This window comes from Melanotaenia boesemani, chromosome 23 (genome assembly GCF_017639745.1).
Source record: "Melanotaenia boesemani isolate fMelBoe1 chromosome 23, fMelBoe1.pri, whole genome shotgun sequence".
NCBI classification, from domain to species: Eukaryota; Metazoa; Chordata; class Actinopteri; order Atheriniformes; family Melanotaeniidae; genus Melanotaenia; species Melanotaenia boesemani.
The window spans coordinates 19,193,585-19,217,893 of NC_055704.1; the positions used below are offsets into that span (position 1 = coordinate 19,193,585).

General features: G+C 41.2%; 2 protein-coding genes across 7 annotated transcripts in view; both read left to right on the forward strand.

Moving 5' to 3' along the window:
• znf800b (zinc finger protein 800b) overlaps positions 1 to 16,804 on the forward strand; it is a 28,599-nt gene extending 11,795 nt beyond the window's left edge. For 2 of the 3 annotated variants that reach the window (XM_041977920.1, XM_041977919.1), the window contains exons 2-11: positions 4,072 to 4,393; positions 7,436 to 7,531; positions 9,403 to 9,546; positions 11,449 to 11,629; positions 11,759 to 11,948; positions 12,092 to 12,254; positions 12,614 to 12,972; positions 13,082 to 14,206; positions 14,283 to 14,394; positions 14,699 to 16,804. In XM_041977920.1, coding sequence (XP_041833854.1) covers positions 4,090 to 4,393; positions 7,436 to 7,531; positions 9,403 to 9,546; positions 11,449 to 11,629; positions 11,759 to 11,948; positions 12,092 to 12,254; positions 12,614 to 12,972; positions 13,082 to 14,206; positions 14,283 to 14,384 — 2,664 coding nt within the window. In that variant the 5' untranslated portion in view covers positions 4,072 to 4,089 and the 3' untranslated portion in view covers positions 14,385 to 14,394; positions 14,699 to 16,804. Of the gene's footprint in view, positions 1 to 826; positions 874 to 4,071; positions 4,394 to 7,435; positions 7,532 to 9,402; positions 9,547 to 11,448; positions 11,630 to 11,758; positions 11,949 to 12,091; positions 12,255 to 12,613; positions 12,973 to 13,081; positions 14,207 to 14,282; positions 14,395 to 14,698 lie in introns of those variants that run through there. The other variant, XM_041977921.1, reaches the window with a different exon arrangement.
• A 980-nt stretch (positions 16,805 to 17,784) lies between these two features.
• Positions 17,785 to 24,309, forward strand: part of grm8a (glutamate receptor, metabotropic 8a) — a 272,948-nt gene continuing 266,423 nt past the window's right edge. The window contains exons 1-3 of one of the 4 annotated variants that reach the window (XM_041977614.1): positions 17,785 to 18,272; positions 18,674 to 18,948; positions 23,498 to 24,307. In XM_041977614.1, coding sequence (XP_041833548.1) covers positions 23,765 to 24,307 — 543 coding nt within the window. In that variant the 5' untranslated portion in view covers positions 17,785 to 18,272; positions 18,674 to 18,948; positions 23,498 to 23,764. Of the gene's footprint in view, positions 18,273 to 18,407; positions 18,949 to 23,497; positions 24,308 to 24,309 lie in introns of those variants that run through there. The other 3 variants (XM_041977615.1, XM_041977617.1, XM_041977613.1) reach the window with 3 other exon arrangements.

Genomic DNA, 24,309 nt, shown 5'->3' on the forward strand with positions numbered 1-24,309 from the left:
GAAGGAGACAGTGATTGAAAACATGTCAAAATGTATTATTTCACACCAACACCTGTCAAAGAAGGCAAAAGCTGAGGATCTCAGCGTGTTTAACAGAAGTAGTTGGAAGTGGCTCTTCCAGTTCCCCTCGTATGTACATAAATATGTACTTGTAATTGCCTTTTACAGATTACTCAAAATATTATTGCACTCTACAGTGCTGTGCATTTACTGGCTGTTATGTTTGTTGTGTGTTTTTAATTGCTTGGTTTTACAAGAAATTCTGGCGTAGAAATGAGTTGTGGGTGTGCATTTTAGCAACACGACCTTTTGTTGTTAATGCCCCCCTTGGCTCATGTAGTTTACCAGTTGTGTGACTGCTAATTGGTCACTGCACAGATAAACAAGAGCTCTGCTTTTCAATATGCAGATTTAAAAAGGAGATAAAACAAAACCCACATTGAGCATTTTATGTTTATTGCATTTTAATAATGCTAAGCAGTGTAATTACATATATTTGTCATTTTGACAGTAAGCGCTCACTTGTGGAAGACGGTTCTGTAAAGTTAATTTTAGAAATATATCCTGTAAAGTTTAGGTCGTGTGTTTCATTTGCTTGTTGTTACCTGCAAACATAAAGACAATTCACAATGAGATATGACTCATTTCTCATTTGTGTATTCATTATGGAAAAGCTCAGAAACAGATAATATTTTAGAAGTACATCCAGCTAAAGAGTTTCATTCAGTTACCGTACTTGGCTCATGCAGAGACTTGTTGCATGGTTGCAGGTGTATGCTGGTAGTGAACGTGTGCTGCAGCAGGCCAGTTTTGGCAGCATTGTGAAGGCCCAGAAGTCAGCTGGGAGGAAGAGCTCTCTGTCTGCGCAGACAGGTACTGGAAGACAAAAAATACCCAGATGTTGCTGTTGCAGTTCCCCTCCCTTCATAGAGTGATTTATGAAGCTACTTTTCCTGTATGTTCAGACCTAAATCAACCTAAAGGTGAAAAGGTATTGGAAAGGGATACAAATAAAATAAAAATTATATTAAATATGTTTAGTACAGTCCTTTGCAGTCAGAGACACCCTCAATTCTTCAGCTGCATAGTGAGACTGAGATTGGGTGGATCGACTCAGCCAATTAAAGCTTTACTCCCTTTAGCTAGTATTATTGTCCTGCTTGAGTGGTAATGTGTCAGCTGACATACTCTGATGCGCTTGTCTGAGTCTGAGCAAATACAATACTCCTAAAAAAAAGTGTATTTAAATGATTTTGTTAGCTGTGAAATTATTAATAAGAGAACAGCATGTTGGTTCCATTTAGAGCTACATGTGTCCTAGCCCCAAGAGAATCCACCTTCTTTGACAGATGGGGTTGCTTGAGGTCATGAGCTGTTGCTGTTTTCTTCTTTTCACACTTTACAGCCATCTGAGTCATTTAAGATAATGTATCCGTAGATGCTAAGTCTCAAACTGTTGCTTAAATCTTTCTAATAGACACAGTTGCAATTAACCTACCATAAGCAAAGCCAGGTTATTCAAATTAGTGCCATCTTGGCTGCTCTGCATTGCAGGAAACAACCATCATTTGTGATGTTTCATCGTGTCTTTTTTAAATGATTTTTTTTTTTACTTGCAGTATGATACCTAATCACGTGGATAGGCTGCTTGTCTGTTTCCCATGCATTTATAATCTCCTCAATTGCCTGCTTTACATGCACTGCTGCATGTGATTTAGTAACTCCTGGGTGTGCAGCTTCCCAGGCTTTTGATCAAATGGAGAACCAGTTCAGTTTACTGTGAGGGCGAGTAATATCCAACATTGGATTGCTAAATGTCAGCAGTAAATAGATAGTAGATAAAATATCTTGGAGGTAATGGCAGCAACCTATTTTCATCTGGGATTTTTCTAAACAATTTTTTTTCTGTCCGATACTGATTCCGATATCTGGGGTTTAGGTATCTGCCGATACTGATTACCGATCTGATACCTGTATTCTTTTATTAAAAAGTCTTAATTTATCATACTAATCAATTATATTTATTATAGACTTTAATATATGATATTCTTATCAATCAAAAGCCTAGCATAGGGTAAATGATAAAAAATGAATTAACACATGAAGACTTTTTTTTAATAAACTCAAATCAAAGAATTTCTATTTTTAAAAAATCTTGTAATTGGACTTATTGTGAACATTCTCCATGTCTGAGGGGCTAGTCATCCAGGACAATAAATTCTAAAACTTTGGTATTACGGTGGCTTTCTGGCTTTCTTTTGTGAATTTCTCATGGTTATTTTAAAAGCATTTGCAGTGTTTGTTGTTGCTGTGGTTTATTGCTCTTTTCCTTTAATTTCCAAAAAATCCTCCTGCTCTTACATGTGATGGCAAACCAAATGCTTTATAAGGTTGTTGGTGTTACATTTGGCATTCATGCCGCCTCTGGAAACTTCAGCCATGCATATGAGGCATGTCGCTGTTTTGCTAACTCTGATGCTAAATGTTAGCAACTCAAAACAGTCGTCATGCAAAATTGCATAACTTTCTGTGTCTGTGTGTGGTGATGTTGGACAGGATAAGGAATTGTGATTCTGTTTCCATGGTAGCAGATGGTGTTTAGACAGAAATTCTCGCTGATCCCAATCTCCTTACTGTTGGCAGGATTGGCGAGTATTTTCTATGCTAATATCGGTAATCGGTAGTAGCCCAGCTCTGATTTTTACTCTGCACCAGTGCATGTAGTATCAAGAAGGTAGTCCATATTCTCCAAAACACCAGTATGGGATCAGTCTGATCCAATGTGTGAGATCAACTCATTAGTACTTTCTTTACCTGAATGGTCTTATTTTTAATCATCATATTGGCTAATCCTGACACTCAGCTCCCCAAACTTCTCATTTAATTTTGACACTTAATTTTTGAGGTTTTACTCAGTTCCTCAGAAACGGACATAAATCCCAACAAGTTAAATCTATGAGTGCATTTTAAGATGCTATCCGTTATGTATTTTTCTAATTTGACATCCTGAAGCACAAAGACCAAATACCTGAGATCTTCATTACAGCTTATTTGTTTTTTATACCCAGGCTCATGATGACAATAACAGAGATAATTAATCTTTGATGTTCTAACAGTATGAGTGTGGAAAATTACTTGTGGAAATTCATGGGTAGTCCACCTTTACTAATCAATTCCTCTTTCTTATGCTTTCCTCCACTGATTTCCACTGCAAAATGAGTCATGAATAGTTGACTGATTGACTCTGAATTTAAATGCTAGCTGAATGGGGACACTCCCTGATGTTTCTTTTTTCCTTTTGCACAGAAAGATGTGATGTTGGTGTTGCCTGCTTTGTTTCAATGTCACAGAAGTATGAATTTTTAATGAAATAGATTTATAATTAAAATGTTTCTCTTTCAAGAGGTCAGAACCTGCTAGTTTTGATAAAATGTTTGTGTTCAGTAGCTGCAGCTGGGTTTTATGTGTGTTATATAGAAGGCTTAGCTCAACAGCTATCTTTTGGGCTTTTGAAAATACTATGGCATACAGTGTGTGTGTGCATGCACAAGTGGTCCAGTTGTCCTGTGGTGATGTGATGTAATGTGCCTAATGTGGAGTCATTTATCCATCTTCAAGGGCAGCGCGGACAATAAGAGTTAGTGAGACATGTACAGACAGAGAGAAAATGAGGACGAATTGGTGGGTGGAAGAGGAGAAAAGAGCGGACCCTGGGAGAGGAGGGATGTCTGCTTAGAGACACAACTTTGCACAAAACACGAACAGGTGTATGTTTGCAGTGGAGTGGAGTTTAAGTCATTAATTTGCTCAAAGTTGGCTTTGTGCGATAAAGCTAATGTTCCTTAACAGATTTTCTAGATGTTCTTGAGATATGACACACACACACACACAGACACACACATGCATAGTATATACACACGCCCAGCTGTTATGTTTATGTGCTTTTACTTAATAGACATAAGCTAATTGTATTTACAGTGGACTTGTTTATGTGATGCTCTTATTAATTTTTCAATCAAAAGAAGAAAATTGGTTTGATTTCTGTTCTTTTTGCTGTCTGTTGTTTCCCAGATTGGTGGTCAGACAGAAATGGAGGAAGGTCAACTCCATTTGGACGCTCAGCACCCACCAGAAGCGGAGCCCAGAGGAGCAGATCAAATCCATCTGCAGACTTCAGCTGGGCCGCTTTCAGAAAGCTGGGACCACAAGGAAACTGAAATGGACGTCCAGGAAAAAAACGATTGTGGTGCCCAAGCCAAGCCTCTGTGGAAGCCCATTCCCCCTCTGTTGCCTGAGACCTACACGGGCGAAGCTGGTGAGACCAGGGACCAGAGCTGCCAGACTGAGGAGCAGTTTCAGCCTGCCACTGCCTGCAACAGTGATCATAACACAGGTGGTTTTTATTTTACCTCCGCACATTTTGCTGCTTTGATTCATCCTCCTTCAGGCTAAAAATGTCTATTAGCCTCCCGTGTAGCTTTGCTGCCAGAGCACAGGAGTATGGCTGTTCATGTGCTCAGAAACAAAAACTGAATGATTTGTTTTCTTTGAGAAATTGCCAAAAAGAAGAGCTGGTTTTGACTTTGAGCACCACAGTGAGCGTCACTAGCCAGTCCAGATTGTTCATTATCTATAAACTTTTAGTTTGGATTCAGCTAGTTTTTGCATAACCCTGTGTTTGTTTGGATGGATTTAGATTGTATGGTGTGAGGGTATTAAAACACCTGGGCTACTCTTTGAAGAAGTTAAGAGAAATGCAGTGTGCCATCTTGAGACTTAAGCCTCTGGAGGTTTAATTTAGAACAATAATCCTGATCGTGTCAGGATTTAGGATGGGACTCAAAATGTTCTCCTCTTTTGCTGGCAGAACTTGTTGGCTGTGGTAAATTATGGATTATTGTCCGGCTTGATAATGTGCTCTCTCTCTCCCAGTTTGTTGCCTTTCAGAAACCAGAGGTGTCCTAGACTGTTAGAGTGTGATCAAAGCTCCAATTATTTGGCTGTTTAAATTTTAGCTGTCATCTTTCTCTCTGGCTGTTAAAGAAATAGGAGTAGATGTTTCACACGTAAACTCTACTGTGCTGATTTCTACTGTGAGCTACTGTGAGCTGATTTCTAATGTTTCTGCTAAAGGGAACACTTGCAGCATTCATTGTAAAAGTGAGTGTGGTTGATCTTTTACCCTTTTTTTAGAGAGGGGGGGGGGGAGGTCAGAGGTCGTGGGGGTTAGTGACCCATTCTGCTGGGATTATTGCAGCTCACATGAAGAGGTGTGGGGGGATGGTGATGAGGAAAACACTTTCTGTCACACATTAATACATAATCTCTATCTCTCCCTTTTTTTCCTTTTAAACATCTAAAACATTCACATTCTTTGTGTGTCACATTTTTTTGTCTGTCTCTCACTTTTACCACAAGCAGACAGCAGACATGCGTATGAAATGCATCCACTCAATGCCGGTCTCACACGTCTCGCTCTCATGAATGAACAGCATCTAACCCTGATAGAGATGAGGGTCGTGAGGGGAGGCTGGCTGACGTAGGCTGACACAGTTTTAACCTGCGTCACAGGATCAGTCTGGATCAGCTATCACCTACGAACACAATGGCCACATTGCACTGCTCCCCCTGTATTAAAAAACACATGAGGCTGAATGCCAAAGCTTTACACATTTACTACATTAACTTCTAGCCTTATCGCCTGACCAGCTTGGCTAAATATGAATTGTGGCTAATTCTGTGGCTTTTTATCCAAATTAAACATTGGATATTAGTGGCAGCTGGAAACATTTCTGGTAGTTTATATGGAGTTTTGTTATTGCAATAAGAAAATGTTTTTCTGTTACTGTAGAAATTATGGTTTCCATATTTTCTGTGAGAAGCACATCAGGTGACTGCAGCATCTGTGATGTTTGATAGTGTTATTATTCTGCTCCTGTCCAGATGGTGCTGAAGTAAAAATGAAGTTCTCGGGGGGTGGGGGGGTGGGGGGGGATATTGAAATATTCTCTCATATGTTGTTATAACTAGTCTGCAGTATTAGAGACCTTATGAAATCCATTTTCTTTCCCAAGATTTCATTTTATTTTTTACAAATTTCCATGTTTTCCATTTTATGCCCTGAATTTTGTGTTTTACTCTGTAGCTTCATATTTCTCAGGGCAATCTGACCAATCATGTGTTAGTTTATACAATTTGCACAATAAATTAATCAATAGGAAAATGTACTTTTGGCGTCGACTTAAGAGGCCTTTATTGGACAGAGGGGGTGACATGCAGCAAAGGGATGTTTACTGAGATGTGAACCTGCGCTCCCTCGTATTTGAAGTTTGGTCAACAAGTGATTTTTTCCCCCATGGATCTTCTGCAGGACAGCCTCCAGGTGCAGCTCACACACATGGGGTGAAGTTTATGGAGGCTGCTCTCGTTTACTGGTGACCTTCCTCCTTGTTTGTCAGCCAGCATATTCTCTAATGCTTCACTAGAAACAGATGCAGCTTTTTTGAATACCCTAGGTGTTTTTGCACACACCCACATTTAAAAAAAATTCTACGATGTTCCACATTTTACGGTTGTTTCTAGTTTCGTTGTCAAACTTTTGATACCGTCTGTGTTTTCTACATTGCAAAGATCATGCAGACAAAGCAGACGTAAAAATAACGCCATGAAGACACGTGCAAGATTTTTCCTTTGTTGTGCTTTTTTGCATTATGTATCTATTTTGTGTATTAACATGCAGCCTCAAGTCAACATATCTTACTGTGACAATTGCAGTTAAAAGAAATGAAGTGAAACTTGTGCAAAAGCAGGTCAGTAGGTCAAAGAAAGTAACTGAATTATTACCATCATCAGGTACACTGTCTCCTGCTTGGCCCTGCCTCTTATTGAGGCTGAGCAAGGACAAAAATCTCTTCGAATGGGCATCAATAAATGCTTTCCAGTTTATGATTTTATAGATTAAGCGGCAGTGTGTTGGCCATGAAAAACATTGGACTAAATGGGGGAAAAAAATGTCATCAGCACGTCTCTGCTCCCCATTGTGTGTTTTCTGTCAGCCTCTCTTGAGACAAGCAAGACAAGCACCACGAGATGTTACCTTCGTCAAGATTGTTTTCATTTTTTCACGTCTGCATTCCGTCTTATCTTTCTCCTAAGATACTGATCTTAGAGGGCAAAGCCTTGACGTGTGTTCTCTTATACACTATGTGTGTGTTTTAGTGATACCATGTGTGTTATATGTGAGATGGAGGATAACGAGGTCAGGTTGAATCACCATCTTGTACACACCTTTTTGTGAGTGCTTTTTTTTTTTAGCACACAGCCATATTCCTTGCTTGTTTCTTTCCAGGTGATGCTGTACTTTTCAGAGACTATAATACACTGATGTAATTATAAGCTGACTTTGATATAATGCTGTCTCTCTCCATCTGTCTAGGTCTCTGTGTGGAGCCTGGTGATCCTCCTCTGCTCCAGCAGCCTCTACAGACGTCCAAGTCAGGGATTCAGCAGATAATTGAATGCTTCAGATCTGGTTTGTGTCTCTGTGTTTTCTTGTTATCGTTCTCCTTTTATTTATTTATTTTCTATATAGCACCCATCTTTTAAATGCATGTCTCCTGTTTTTATTGTGTTGTCATGAGAAATTTGAATAGCTGCTAAGTGACAGTGGATTTACATATCAGAAGGACACAGGTATTATCTATACATCAACCAATCCATCACTTGAGCTACTTCTCTGGGTTCAGAAGCAGCTGTATGATGACCCTGTCCCCCATTTCCGTCACCTCATCAGGCTCTTCCAGAGGAAAATCAAACAGGCTTTTCCAGTCTGTTAAAGCATTCAGTCATTCATATGCAAACCACTTCTCCCTTACGGTTTGTCACGCTTCATATCACCTTTGTTTTTTACATGTTGAAGCTTCATTTACAGCCAGTGTTACATTCCTGAGAGTTTAAAAGAGTTACAATAACAGTAGCTGCTATCAGCTCCAAAAAGTCGTGATGTTTACTTCACCAGAGGACAGTGTCTGCACAAATGTTGAAATTGTACTTATTCTTCTCAAAGAATTTTAGGTAGTTTGTAACATGCTTTGTAAAAGGATGTATACATCAAAATCTACTTGTGCCTCTTTAAAACAAAGAGATTTTTTTTAATGTTTCTAGGTTATTATGCTATTATTTTACTTGTCTGGCCCGCTGGAGGTCAAATTTGGCAAAATGCCTTAAGCTAATTCAGTTCCATATCATAATCTCAAAATAAAAAGTGTATCATAAGTTTCTTAAAAAAAAGTATTGACTTGTCAAAAAAGTCCAAAAAGTAGAAAGAATCAGTAGGAATCACTTAAGTCAAAAACAGACAGCAACTCACAACCCAGCTGAAGGCAGAGGGTGCTTGTAGGCCTATTTGAGCTAACTGTGGTCATTTGCAAAACTACTGTAGTTGTGATTATTCATCTGTTTAAAACCTACCGGACAAAGCTAACTTCTGTAGAGTGGAGAATGAGTGCACCAACTGCCCAATGACATAAAAGTAAATTGACATTACACTGCTGTGGGCACAGTTTTTGGTTGTAATCCAACTGCAGAAATAAAGGTCAGGAACTTGGAGAGGGCAATTTGTCAATTTCTTTTGTTTCTGTCTGATTTTTTTTTCTGTTGATAGTGGCTGCTTGTCTTATTGATTCAGTAATGAAAACATTAGTCTGATGACTAGGATGCCTTTTAGGCTGTCACTGCTCTCATTCAGGGCCCCAGCTTTGTGTGGCTGGTGTGCTTATCCTGCTGCACCTCACCAACATGCATTCAACTGATTCAGTAGCAAAAGTTTACATTAGCAGTGTTTACTCAGTTATTGCATAAAATAAGTGTGACAGAGAGAATATGTCCATGCACATATTAAATTAAATATCCACCAGCTTATACAGCATATACTGCTGTATGCTCTGAACAAATAAGAGTCATTTATCTCACAACACCCTGAACACCTCAGTATACACAAACTTGATTAGAATTGAACACTTGAGTCAGCATGCTGACGGTAGTGTTGGAAAAAGCAACAAGTGGTGACAGCAGTGATGCAAATGCAGCATTTAAAATGAAGACAAACATCAGAAATCGTCATCAACATCAGCGATTATATAAATCTAACATTAAATTCACAAAAGCCTGATTTGCACTCTGGAAGATGTGAGCTGTGCCTCTTTCTGATTTGTGGTTATTTATTGATTATAAACGATCATAACAAAACCTAAAGCCTATCATTTTCTCTGGGATTGCTAGATGGAGCATCACAACGGTGTGAAGGCTTCTTTGCAAAACTCTCAACATTTGGGGTTTGATCATGTTTGTCAAAAAACTGGAAAGACTGAAAGCAATCATGGTTGCTTTTCTTTGTCTTTACAGGCACCAGCCAGCTCAAACACATGCTGCTGAGGGAGGTGGACACCATCTTTGAGTGTAAACTGTGTCGCAGTCTGTTCAGAGGCCTTCCCAACCTCATCACACATAAGGAGTACTACTGCCTGTCACGGCTGCCTGACTCTGACGGTTAGTGACTTTAAGATGTGCATAAATATTTGTTATGCTAGCTTTCATGTCAAAGCCCTAAAATCAAAGGACAAAAAGAGATAGATTAAAAAGCATAAACACTTTGATCTCAATATGAAAACAAGCAGTAGAACAAGTAAATTATTGTTTAATCTAAGTCCAGAGCTTTTGTGAAAGCTGAAGATGTTTCAGTAAACTCTTCACCCAGGCCATCAGTGATTCCCTGAACACAGCAGGGATCAAACTTGACTTCCACAAGGTCTCCATGAACTCACTTGACACACATGCACACAAACCCACACACACAAACAATCTCTGTCTTCATCATCTCTTTGGGCTTGTTCACATTTTACTTTAGCATTTTGTCACTCCAAGGGTCCCTCACTCGCTTCCACACCATCTGCCATCTGTACACTTCATAAGTGCACACACACATACTCAGATGCTCAAAATATTTTGTTTTATCCATCAGTCAGTTCTGTTACTCGCTGTTTTTCCTCTCGCATCATCAAGAAAAGAGACTTTGATCTTTCAGTGTTTGTGTTTTTGCCACTTCTCATTAGCTGCAGTGCACGTCCACGTCTCTATTCCTTTCTGCTTAGAAGTACAAGGAAACTCCAGGAGAGGATGAAGCCTGAGACTCAAGTCATTTCTCTGTTGCCCAGGCCTCTTCTAATCACAAAAGAGAAATCGATCTCAACACAAACAATCAGTTATATCTTCAGTTCTCTGTACGCTAATGATTGCTGTCAGAAGAGCTTTTTCCATCATGATCTGATCTTCATCTTCTCCGATGAAGTTGTCTTCTGCACCTGTAACTTGGTTCTCCTCAATCAAGAGCTCATGACTGGAGGTTTAGTTGGTTTTGTATTGATAAATTACTTAATTGTTGTGGTTTTTTTTCTCCCCCCATTAAGCATCGCTATACATTGATTGTGTTGGGTTACCACAAAGATTTGTCTTTATAATTATTGACTACTTTAAGATTTATGGTGCCTAAAATTCAGTACCTCATTTTCTTTTGCAATAAATAAATTTTTCTACCAGAGGAAAATGCCAACGGTGATGATGTTCTGTAGCAAGATTAGTCTGTTTGTTTAGGAAAGAAAGCTCTTTGTGGCTAAAAATGTGCCAAACCACATTCACACAACAGGAAATGTTCCAGAAATGCAGATAGTTCTAACTGCATTAAACATTTTTTTCCACGTCGCCTACTTGTTCAGTAATGCAACAGAAAATTGAAGGAGAGAGGTGACTGACCCCTACGAGATTATGTTGTCTGTTTAGATTTTAATGCTTTTATCTGTTTGTGCTTAATTTACAACTGTTTCGGGTTCAGTGTGTTGCTAAAAGACATTTCAACAGGGTGTATTTGTTGTTTCTGTTAAGTTTTGGCTGGTAAGGGTTCTGCTTTTGTTTTTAAAATCCAAACTGTGATGTCCTGATGTCAACATAACATCCTGTAAGTGGAAATATTTCTATTTTGGGTTACCTTGTGTTCAATTGCTATTATGCAATATCAATTTTTACATTCTTAATGGTGTTAAAACACGATTCTGTGGACTAAACCACAACATCGTCTCTGCTATGTACCTGATAAAGTGAACCAGTTCACATCATAAACATTTTAGCTTACTTTCTTTATTCTTCTGGTGTTGGCTGGATGTTTGGAAAGCAACAGTAGAGTTCAGACCGATGGCAAAGACACTTTTCTTATGCTGCCTTACATGCGTTGGTAACAGAAGCTGCAGTGTAGGAGCTTGATAATCTGCTTTTCTGTGGCACTGAGAGATTAGAGGATGTTAAGGAGAATAAATCTGATCTGGTTCTGCCTTAAAACAAGTAACATGTATCACTAGCGGTTTAGCTGTGCAGTTTATTTTAAAAGGTATTGTTTTGCAGGGTCATCAGGGGATGACAGACAGAGTGTAGCCATGAAGGATTTATTGGACGCCATATATCCCAAAGCCGACCGTCCGGACTATGTGGTCCGTCTAGAGCCCATTCAGACCACCACCAAGGCGGTGTTCCAGTACCTCACCACTGAGGAGGAGCTGGCAAGATATCCATCACACACAACTAGGTTATTATAATGCTCATATAAACTTAGAACATTAAAATTTCCCTTATTTCTTCATAGCCATGGCAACACTAACAAAGCATGTGCACGCTCTTATTTAATCAATCTGATATGTCTGATTGTCCCTCTCAGTGCCAGAGAAAGTCCTGTAGCTTGGGAAGGAGAAGCAGCGGAGGGTGTAGACAACAACCAGTCCAACCAGCAAGTTGAACCAGAAAGCCACAGCAGCCCAGGACAAAACCAGGGACCTAGGAGGTGGGAGGCTGAGGAAGAGGCTAAAGAGGAGCAGCCACAGCCTGAAGATGAGGGGTCAAATAGTGGGGTAGGTGGGGGTGCTCACAGTGAAAATACACGTTTTTAATGAATGTTAGAGACATGATACCTGACTGACATCTGCTGTAGTTTTCAGCATCATCATGTTTATAATGAAGAGTAAGTAAGTTTTCTGTTTCTGGCCTCATCCAGGTTGAGGACGTGACTATTTCCTGCTGTCTCTGCGGTCAAGACTTCAACTCTCGACGCAGTATCAGACGTCATTGCCGCAAAATGCACCAGACAAAACTTGAGGAGCTCAGAAAGTTCACAGAGACACGCACAGTTCCTACAAGCCTGCTCTCCATGGTAAAAGGTAAAGGTTTATCATCGGAACTGGTCATGGTTATATATTCAAATTTGTTTGAGTCACATCAGTTTGCTTACATAGCCCCCCACAAAGCTCTTACCCACCTTGGACTCCTAGGAAGTTATGTCAGGATGCTTTTCGTAGACTACACCAGGGATTCCCAACCCTGGTCCTCAAGACACACTATCCTGTGTGTCTTAGATGTCTCCCTGCAAAGGCAAAGGCATTCTTTTTATGCTAAATATCAACTAATTCTCATAAGATAAGAAGGGCTTGTATTTATTCATGTTATTTTTTGCTTTGTTATGGTAAATGAATTTTTTCTGTACAATGTGTATAATTTAAAATAATCATTCCTGTTGAAGGTCGGCCGAGGACTCTCAGCACACCAACCGGAAAGTCCTGTCCAGTGTGCTTCAAAACCTTCGCTACCAAAGCCAACGTACGCCGCCACTTTGACGAGGTGCATCGCGGTCTGCGGAGGGACGCCATCACACCCAGCATCGCCTCACGGCCGGGCCAGCCCTTCTCACTGGAAGTCACACCTCCCAGGAAGAACAACAACTCCTCCCCAACACGTGGCAACAGCTCCAAGTCCACCCCCGTAAACTCTAAATCTCCAAACTCAAACCAAGGCAAACCTCAGAGTCAGCCCCCAGCTTCCTCACCGACCAACTCTGCCTCTTGTCGCTGCACGCTCTGCAAGAGGAACTACAGCTCTCAGGTTGGTTTGATGGTTTGAATTTGTCTTTTTAAAGGTCTCCAGTCGAATAAAGAAACTCAGCTGGGGATAAATGAGCATATAAGATGAGATTTTGTCATTTTGTTTTCAGCTCATGTTGAAGAGACACATGCGTATAGTTCACAAGATCTACAGCATCAAAAGTAACAGGTCTGCTGCCACTTCAGCCTCTGCTGCTACGGCACCCACCCCTAACAGCAGTAGCTCTAACTTAAGCCCCAGTAACAATATCAGAGTGAAGGAGGAAGCAGTAGAGCCTTCGGATGAAGACGATAATGAGGAGGACATGGACAGCAGTCCGGCCCCATCTCCCAGTGACAGCACTGGGACAGCGAAAGGAGCTTCGCAGAATGCTATGAAGGTAAAGGAGGAGGAGGCCCCAGCAAGCCCCAAAATTACCTCATCGTCATCTTCAGCATCCTCCCGTGGGGGAAGCACGTGCAGCGGCGGCATTGCCACCAAAATGACCAAACTGTCGGTGGGCTTTGACTTCAAGCAGCTTTTCTGCAAACTGTGCAAACGACAGTTCAGCTCACGGCAGAACTTAACCAAGCACATCGAGCTGCACACCGACGGCAACGACATCTTCATAAAGTTCTACCGCTGTCCCCTCTGTCGCTACGAGTCCCGTCGCAAACGCGATGTCCTGCGTCACGTGACTGTCGTCCACAAGAAGTCGTCAGCATACCTGGCAAAGATCATGCCTAAGCTGGAGAGCAGGGCAGTGAAGAGGCTGGCAGAGGTGGTCCTCAACAGCACGAACAAGAGGACGAGCGGCGTCAAGGAGGAAGTAAACGGACGCCATACTTCTTCCTCATCCTCCTCTTTCCCCTCACCTCCTGTCACTCGCAAGCAGGAGTGCTCCACAACTGCGCCAACCGCCTCTTCAGGGTCCTCCTCTGCTCCGCCTCCGGTTCCTGTCACTCGGAAGCAGCAGGAGCTCTCGTCACAGGTCTTCACCCCGTCCCCCCCCGTCACCCGTAAACAGGAGAGGCAGCAGAGTCGCCCCATCAGCCCCCCACTGACCCGCCGCAGTGAGAAACACTTACACCAGCGTAACGCCGCCAACACCCCGTCCAGCAACCAAACCCCCCACACCCGACGTCACGATGCCCAATCAGAGAGCAGCACGGGGACATCCTCCACTGAAGTCAGAGTGACCAAGAACTTCTCCCTCCATGCTTGTGACCAGTGTGGCCGGGCCTTTGCCAAGAAGGTACTGGATTTGAATGCAATGTCTTCAATATTTTTTCTTTGAAAGTATAATCTCATGATCTTTTCTTTAAATTTAGCTGTACCTGGAGTCTCACAAGCGAAGCCATCGAAACGCAGCCACCACAGCAGCCAACAGGAGGAAAGGAGTCAGCACTCGCTCCAAATCCCTGGTCTGGTGAAAGATCCAGTGTAAGAATATAGTAGATTTCATTTGGTCCAGCAAAATAGTGAATATTTGTGTTTTAGCTTCCTCATCGTGAATTTTAACCAGAGATTAAAAACCACAACTGTTCTCATGCCTTTGATTTACCACTCAGCACATTCCCCACCTGTTTCCTTAATTCTTCCTTTTGCTTTATCAATGGGAAATCTCTGTTCAGCTTGTGTTTCCCTTCATATTTCTCATATCTTGCTTCTGAACTTCTGCTTGACTTATTTCCTCATTTCTCTTTTTTTTTTTTTGCCTTCCTCATTTTCCTGTCTTTCCTCACAGACTGATGGCGATAAAGAACAGCGAGCTGCCAACAATGACCAATCAAATTAAAACATTCGGCTGGAAAACAAATTGACAAATAGAAGGAATCACAGGGAAGAGCTGGAAACATGAAGGAAGAGCAATGACAGGAGTGTAGTGCGAAGGATTTTACACTCCATGTTTTGCTTAAGAACCAAAAATGGTGTTGAAAACTGACATTGTTTATGTAGTTTTATGATAAAGCCAGCCAGCCTGCTGGATGGTGGCGCTGCTAACCACATAGGTCTGCTGTATGTACATAACAACATACATGTGTTGTACATACATCTGTATTTACTTCTGTGAATATGGATCCATATGCAGACAGCTGATATGTACTGCTTTGCTCCTAATACCCTGCCTTTAGCAAGAGGATGATGGTAGTCTGTGAATGTGTGAATGAATCTCTAAGACGAAGCATAATTTGATCCATATATATCCACACCATACCCAGTCCTTAGTTATTACAGTAGCATCTCAGAGCAGCTATTTCTCAACTTACATGTATATTTACACATTAAATTAAGTGTTTAAATTGACTGAAAATATGTTTCCATCCATACTTCTTTCCTTTCACTAGAGAAACTAGCCAAAGTGTTTCACCTGCAGTCTGAAATGAAACTTTATTTTCACACATAAATGTTTCTTGTTAAGATTGAAAAACAAGTTTAATTTTGTTTCCTTGCTGCTGCTCCATATTGTGCTTCAGCCAGCTCTACGCTGAGCTCCGGCCAGACCACGTTGTCAAAGGAAGGAGACAGAGAAGTGTATTTTTCCACTTTCTTCTGAAAAATACATGTTGTTTTCGCACATCTCATTGATGCTCAGACTGGTTGCATACTTGAGAAAGGTGATTCCTTTACTTTGCCTGCTCCATCTCTATTTATAGCTGACTTTTCAGCCCCAATAAAAGCGTGGCTGCTGGAGAAGCTTCAAGTTATGCTTCTTCAAGGCAGCTGTGCAGCTTTATTTAACTGAAGGGATATTTTCCCTCAAACAAAATAATCAAAACCCCAATTATGATGTTGTAATTGCAACATTTAACAAATACTTATTGCTAGTTTGATTCCATCTCACCTGGATCAACTCCATTATTACCCCTTCATGCTTACACACCTAAGAAAAAGAGTAATGAGTGATATCACAACTCACAACAGGTCACAGCCATACTGCCTTAGCTCTAAAAACCAATAACTGGAAGAATTTTTGTTCTTATGTCATTTAGCTCTGCAATGTATCATTTTAGAGCCCAGTAATCACACATATAACAGCTGGAATAACTGATGAGAACAGTCTGTTATTAAGGAGGTGTATATAGAAATATTATATAAGAGGCAAAGCTATTCCTAAATGTTTACATGAACCTTTCTGCTCTGTTAAAACTACAATGAAGCCTAATTAAATTACCTTTTCAGTCCTTTTTTTAAGTTCAGCATCAATTTAATTTAAAATATACTTTCACCTTTAGATAGGAGGCGTGTTTGATAACAGCTCCTGAAGGTAGTCTTTGAAACACTGGTAAGAACTGGGAGGGAAAGATTGAGGAAGACCAAATGTACAGTAGATGTGTTTTATTGTTCATACAGAAAGCCATTAAATGGAACAAAAACAGAGAAAAGGAAAGACCAAACTTTATTTTTATAACGGAAAATGCTTGTGCAACAAGGTCTTGAGCACATGTACTGTACATACTGATTCATCCTGCACGGATGGTATAAATAATAGTTATTCTAGTCACATAATTATTATCTTGTGTTGGTAGACCATATGTTTCTGACATGTCTATTTACAACTGTGTCGCTGTTAATCTGAAGGCAGGTTTGTGTTCCACCATGTTGTTTTTTTTTTTTTTTTTTTGTATTTCTGTTTGAAAGATTTTTTTGTTAATGTACCAAGACAGAAGTAGAAAACCTCAAGCTTACTTTTAAATATTTTTTTTTTCCTTTTTAATTCTTGACATTCCCTTCATGAGTTGTAATATGTTAGACTCAATCTCTAAGGGAAAAGCATAGTTAGAGAAGCCTTTCAGATGTGACAAGAATGTTCAAACCAACCACTTAATAAATAAAAATGTACTACTTCAAACCTCTCAGCAGATTTCTGTTTGACTTTGTTTTTATTTGTTCCAAGATATGAGTCATGCGTGCCCATCAATCATGTTTGCTTACTGATCTTTCGCTCACAAACAGCTTCCTGAGACATTTGAATTTTTACTTTTCTTTTGAGGATGCATAAAGGGACGATGATTTGTCATGAGTCCACCAAACAGTGATGCTTCAGTTGATTTTAGACCATTAAATGAAAAGAATCACTATTGCACTGATTTTAGAGCTGAAAGTGGTCCTGTGATTATGACTAGTATTACTAGTGTTACCTAGAAATTATAGCATCCAGCTGCTTTGAGAAATTGGTTTGCCATCTCTAAAAAGCCTTCTCAAGAATATTCTACATTTAAAACTGACATATTGCAGCTTGGGCGTAATAAGGACCGCTAAGGATCCCTGACATTTTCCGATAAACGGACTGGAATTACAGCAGAAATCCTTCAGTCATGGGAATTGTTATTTTTATAGGATATTTTAAATAAATTAAATAAATAAAGTCATCAAAATGTGCTAAAATCATTTAAAGGTACTTGTGAGTGAAAAATGACCACTTACAATGCTGATCTGCTATTAGTTAATCATCAGTGAAGCATTCCTGCGGAAATACTGAATTGATGGAGCTGTTATTACATTTAATCTATAATCATGTTTCATTTTACAAACACGCGCCCCAAAGGGCGACTCCTGCTCTGCGTTTCTTTCGCTGACAGCAAAAAGACCTCCACCTGCTCCATGTTCAATGTTGCAATTGCACACTTTCCTCCACGAGATGGCGCCATTGCTCCGCGCCTGTCCCATCATCTGCTCCTGCAGCTAAGTCTCCAAATTGGAGATGTTGCGCACATCTTCCAACAGTCACACAAGAAAACACCATGGGTCTGTTGCGATTGCCTGGTTTTTGACTCCAGATAGCTTATCAAATTGTTATTGCACAGCATATGGGATGCGGTTCATTTGTTTAATTCCACTCACCACAAAGAGACACGCCGCTCTGGTTTTACAAGCGGGGGGATCAATGGGCGCAGTGAAAATGGATTGAAGTTAAAGCAATTAAGAGTGGCGCAACGCCTCTGTGAGCATATTTTGATGACTTATTAATGTGTGCAAATAACCAAAGCCCTGTACTGTGGAAATAGTCGATCCGATTGATCAGTAATAAACTTGATTGAAAGGCCTTAGACTCTGGTGGAGGACGGTGGTGCAATTAGGCGATGATTTGGTGCGCGCTGTGTGAGCTGTGCCGATGCTTCACGTAGCGCGGCTCTCAGTTGGCAGCGGGGAAGTCGTGCGCTGTCCCTTTCAGCACCGACGACCGGAGGCAGCTGGAGTAAAGGGTGCTGGTGAGGGGTGTGCGCGTGCGTCCGCGGAGGCAGCACGAGCGGAGTTAAAGGAGAGGGTTTATGCGCAAAGTGCGGGAAGCTCCAAGAGGACTATGAATCCAAAATCAGGTGGGTTTTACCAACATTATTGATCAGCGCCGTGCATGACGAATTCCTCTGGTCTGTCCCCTCACCCTCACCCTCCCACTCCCCTTTCATTCACTCTCCTTCTCTCCCCCCTCTCTCTCTTCCTCTCTTTCTGTATCTGAATTCATTCTTGGTTATCGACTTCAACACAGGCAGCCTCCCTCTATTGTCTTCTTAAACAAGTGCGGAGTTAATTGTTGCATTTTTGCGCGTAAAACCCAGACTTGCTGGTCACGACTGGACACTTTTTTCTTTTTCTTTTTTTTTCCCTTTTAACAGCAGCTACATGTGCATTTTTCTTCGCTTTGCGGATGGTTTAATGGTCTTCAAATCCTTCTGCTGCTGTGGAAAAAAGAAGAAAATATATGTATATCTCACTTCAGGAGGACTGGTATTTCTGGAGGGGTGAAACTGCTGAGCTCCGCAAGGAAGTTGCCTGAGGCGGACACGGACCCCAAGGAATCTGCAGGAGGGGAGGAAGCTGGAGCTTCTCCTCTTTACACATAGTGGGAAGAATCTGGCTTTCTCTATCCATGAGGTATCTTTATTTCTCCTCTGTTAATTTCTCTGTGGGTGTTTCTCACGCATTTATTGCTTCCTCGCATTCCTTCAGTGAACCCCCCCCCCCAAGCTATGATCTGTGCAGCATAGTTGTCAGGTGAGTAAACATATTTAACAAAACATTAAGAGAGATCTGCTTCTCTTATGGACAGTATGGGGGATAAAAGTGGACACATTAATTAATGAGAACGACATTTTGCTCCCTCTCACTGGTGTTCCTCCGCTTTTTATTTATTTATTTATTATTAGCCGAGGATGACACTGTCTTAATTAGGGTGCAATCAGAATACCACCGCCGCTGCACAGAATGACGCCTATAGGGCTGCATAATGAGCATACACGCCTAGACTTTGATCTCACGTAGTCTTAATTCTCAACCTGTGGGCTGCGGTTTTATCTCCAGACACATGACTTCATCTTCATCATAGGCGTGTGTTTCTGTCTCTTAGCGATGGAAGCTGCTTTTATAGGCGAAACAGTTAAAGGGTTCAAAATGACAGAGAAAGTATTGCATGGTGTGTTTTATCAGTTCCATGCATGAATCTGCTTCATGTCCATGCATTAGCAGGGACCTAGACATGTTGAGTGGAGGATGTGTGTGATAAGTTTGAGGGGAAAGATGACCATCTGATTGCATCTTTGCCTCGACCCCAGCTCTTGATCAGCATATAGAGGTAAAGGACACAGTGGAGAAGACTGACCGCAACTCTTGGATGTGATGAAGAGGCTGTGATGGGAGAGAGAACAGGGCGGCAGAAAAGCTATCACTTTCTGAAAAGAGCAGCACACTCCCTGGAGAGATTAGATGGCCTGCACGGAGAAGGTGATGCCATACAGCAGCGAGGAAAAGGAGGAGGGCACGGTGGCAGAGAAGCAGAGGATGGTAGTAATCAAAAAGGAGGTAAAAGAAGTGGATGAAAGTGTGGGGGGAGGAATGACGCAAGCAAGGAGGAGAGAAGTGAAAATAAACCCAGACTAGAAGGATGAGTGGGTGACACTCGCCTCGACAGCAGTCATGGGTGTAAATTAAAAAGAGTGATGAGCCGGCTGAAGCCTTTTGGGGTTTAACCCTCTTCATCTTTGAACCACTAACCATCACAGCAGGAGGAAACCTCCTTCTCCTCTGTCTTCTCGTTCTCTAGCATGCCACATGGGTGCTGAAATCTGGTTTATTTCAGCTTTTGTAAAGCACCAAAAAGACTCATGGGAGCAAGACACTAATAGTCAAGATGATAAGAATAAAACCAGGTGTGTGTCATTTGATGTAAGAACACACAGACAAGGATGTCACCCCTTCTCCCCCCTTGGAAACATGATAATCTTCAACGAGTGTGAGTGTAAATGAGACATGAAACTTTTAATAACCTCAGAGCCCCCGCTCAGTCACCAGACGTTCACACATTGCCCCAATCTGATTTTTTTTAGCACCCCTCTTGAGACATTTTGCATGTAGTTACAGCCTGAATGAATGTGAACATTTTTAAATTAGAATTTCACACTGGTTGTGTCACAGAAGTGGGGGCTTCTTGTCAAAACATCAGCCACATATAAAGATGAAGCAAAAACAGGAGAAGTGATCAGCAGATGCTGTGTCTGGAAGCTGTATTGAACCTTATTAGATTAGAGTCAGTTGTAGATCAGAGTTGCATGTAATGTGGTACGGCTTAATGACAGAGGCCCCCAAGCCTCATTAGAAACCCCATTCTGAGTCTGTGCCAAGAGGAGCCCCAAACCAAGGAGAAAGTGTTGAATAAACAATGTTGGAGAATGTGCAGCAGATGAATCAGAGCTGGCTAACCTATATAAAGCAGAGGGTTTTAATCATAGCGGGGGCTCGGCTGTACGAGTGGCTTTGACCTAATTCCATTTTGAGTTGAGAGAAACTGATGAATTAATTGGGACAGAATTGAATTATATTCATTAAGAGTGTGTCTCATGCTGTGATGGCATCTAAGCCTAGAACCTGGTGTGGGTCCGTTGGGTAAATCCCTGCTGGGCAGTGAAAAATATAAAAAGTTTTGGAGATGATTCTTTGCTGTTCAGCTCTGTGATGAGTATCTACAAACTTCTACAAATTGAGCTTCATGATCAGCTAATAATGTGTGTTAATTGAAAGGTTTTGGGCCCTTTTCATGCATCTGTTTCTTTCTGTTAATGATTATGTTTCCCACTTTTTGTTTTCTAGAGGTTTTTTTTCTGATTCTCAGTGAGTTTTGCTGCTATCTTCAGTCTCCCCCTTGTAAAGAATCAGTTGAATAATATCCTCTATCTGCTTGTCACTCACTCAGCAGACACACCCCTTGTTTTCATTGCTGGATTGTCTCAGTATAGAGTTTAACTTTCTTACTGTTGCTGGTTTTCTCAATTGAACCCTCTGTAAAATGTTTTGAGGCATGGACACAGGATCTGTTTGCATGTCTACGGTTGTGTTGCAACAGAACCTTTAGTCCTTTGGCTAGTTGGCTGCAACCTGCATGGATCAGACTAGTTCCTGCACATCCTTAACTGACAAGAATAAGAGAAGATCACAGGGTTGGTGTCTTTAACTCTGCTAGATTTTAGATATATATATTTTAGATAGATATTCCTTAGATGAATTTACATCGGGTTAGGGGATATCATTCTTTTGGTGGAGAAAAAACTTTAGCTGTTGATTTTAGCTAGGTGGTAGGTGTCACTACGAACTGTATTGTTGTGAGATGAAGAGGGTAAAGTACCGAACTACAGCTTTCTCTTTTTTAATCAAATCTTTTCTGCACAAAGTTGCTACAAACCAATAAACAATCCTCTACAGGGGAGTCCAAATCCAGTCCTCAGGAGTTACTATCCTGCAACTTTTAGATGCGTCCTATCTTCAACACACCTGAAGCAAATTAATGGCTCGTTACCAGGCCTTTGCAGAGCTGAAAGGCATGTGGATTCAGCCATTTAATTCAGATGTGTTGGAGAAGGGATGCATCTAAAAGATGCAGGATAGTCGATCTGCTTGGGCAAACCTTCACAAACAGTTAAGCAACCCTATAGAAGTGCTTGTATCTAAATTTCCTATTTTACAAAAAAAAAAAAAAAATGTTTCCCACCTGTTTGTGGCAAGCCAAAATAACTACCTGATGACTTTGTATTTAACACAATAATTCTAAAGTGATACCATCCCACTGTCTACCTATGTTTAAGAAGGCAAGTAATCTTATTTCCCCAAGCTATTCCGTTTAACATTAGGATATTTCTCTATAGTTTATTTGTGCTGAAAAAGCATTCTCTGTGGAAAGAAAAGCAAAAGCTAATTAAAAGGCTTGACTCTGTAAAATAGGCCACCTCAAAAGCAAAGCATGCTTTTATTAGGTAAGCAGGGCGAGTATAATAAAGAATAGTGCTTCAGATTGATGGCCTATATATGTAGAAATTACGTAAGATGTGTCTGCTAAAAAGGATTCTCAATTTAAGGAAGTCATATTGTTCATTGTGTTTTTTTTTTTTTTTTTTACCTTTTCTTTGGTATGGTATAAATATTTTGTGTGTAAAAGGGCTGTAGAGTCACAAAGTCACTCTAAAATGTCATGAAATATAATGAACTTATTATGGAACATAATGTGTACTCCACGCGTTGTGGATTTCAATCTTTATTAATATATAGATTATATTATTAATATTCTATTTTCTAGCTAAAGATCTCTTAAATATACATTGGAAAATATTTTTTCCTGAAATCTGTAGTTGTCAAGCAAAAGATTAATTATCCCATGTTTAAATATTTATTTGGGGTTCAAAATTTGTACAAATTGCCTCTTTGCACAGTCTGCACGCACAAAATCAAATCAAGTATCTGAGATCAGGGGAGGCAAATGAGAAAATAAATTCCCAGGGGCCTTGGGTAATGAAAGTACATTTGCTCTCGTACCATGTAGAAATCCACCAGTTTGTCATAACTAATTTCCATTCCCTGTTCAAACCAACTTATTGCACCATTCAAGGATACGGCTGCTTAGTGGGCAGAACATGACAATAATACTGCCTGGGATGGAGGCGTTAACCCCCTTGCACGGGGTGACAGCAGATACAGTATAGCAACCTTTTAATACTGTTAATGTCATGCAATAACATCCAGCTCTACCTATTGGGATTTGATGCTTCGTGTGGTTTTGTGGAGGACTCGCTGGATGTAATGTGTTAATTTAACAGCAGCAGAAACGGCAGGTGTCTGTATGATGCAACACTCTTGCTCCACAGCACTGCTATCTCTTTTTTTCCCCACATAGTCTCCTCCTCTCCTTCCACCTCCCCAGCTTTATTCGTCCTTCTCTTCCTCTTCTCCTCCTTGGCCACTGCAGCAGGTATGAGGAGCTCGCCACAAGGTTCTCTGCTGTCACTCTGACAGCTGTTTCTGTTGCTCATCTGCCAACAGATGACTGTGTGTGAACGAAGGCGTAGAGGTCATTACAAACTGACACAGTTTGGATTTTAAATTATGGAAAGGGATTGGACATGTCAGGTTTGCAAGCATCCAAGCATGCTGCTGAATAAGCGTATTTGTTATATGAGTTTTTGATAGCTGTGCTGGATTTTTTTCTGTTTGTCAGGTGGAGTCAAACACCCCGATACTTGCATACGTTCTGGTACTTACACATCTTTTTGTCTCTCTTTAACAGGCTCTACTGAGGATGTGACTTGTGGATTACATGCTTTATCTCCTAATTAGATTTCCACTACATCCGTGCTACATCTCCCTGCTGCTCTTCTTTGATTTTTGCACAATCATTTCTGGAATATGATCTGCTCATGGGGCTCGGCTAGCTCCACACCTGGGGTCCTTCACCCCTGCTTTGTTGACCAGTAGGAAAACTTCCATTCCAGAAAATAAAACTCTCTGTTTTGGAAACCTTCTATCTGCTCCTTGTTTGTTAACTTCTCTGATCATGGAGCCTCAGTGGAGCCAAACTTTCTACCCCCACTCTCCCTCTGTCATCTTCTTGCTTGTGGCTACTTCTTATACTTGGCTCCTTCCCATTACCTCTCCTCAACGTGTCCCCATAGACCCCCAGCTGGCCCCTGAGTACGCTCACTCCATCCGACTGGACGGCGATATCATACTCGGCGGATTATTTCCGGTGCATTCGCGGGGTGACCGCGGCACACCGTGCGGGGAGCTGAAAAAGGAAAAAGGGATCCATCGCTTGGAGGCCATGATGTTTGCCATTGACTTGATCAACAAGGACCCCGAACTGCTGCCCAACATCACACTTGGGGCCCGGATCTTGGATACCTGCTCCAGGGACACGTACGCTCTGGAGCAGTCCCTGACATTTGTGCAGGCCTTGATAGAGAGGGATGGCTCAGATGTCCGCTGTGCAAATGGCGACCCTCCGATCTTCACCAAGCCGGATAAAATCGTTGGGGTGATTGGAGCTGCTGCCAGCTCGGTGTCCATCATGGTTGCCAATATCCTGCGCCTCTTTAAGGT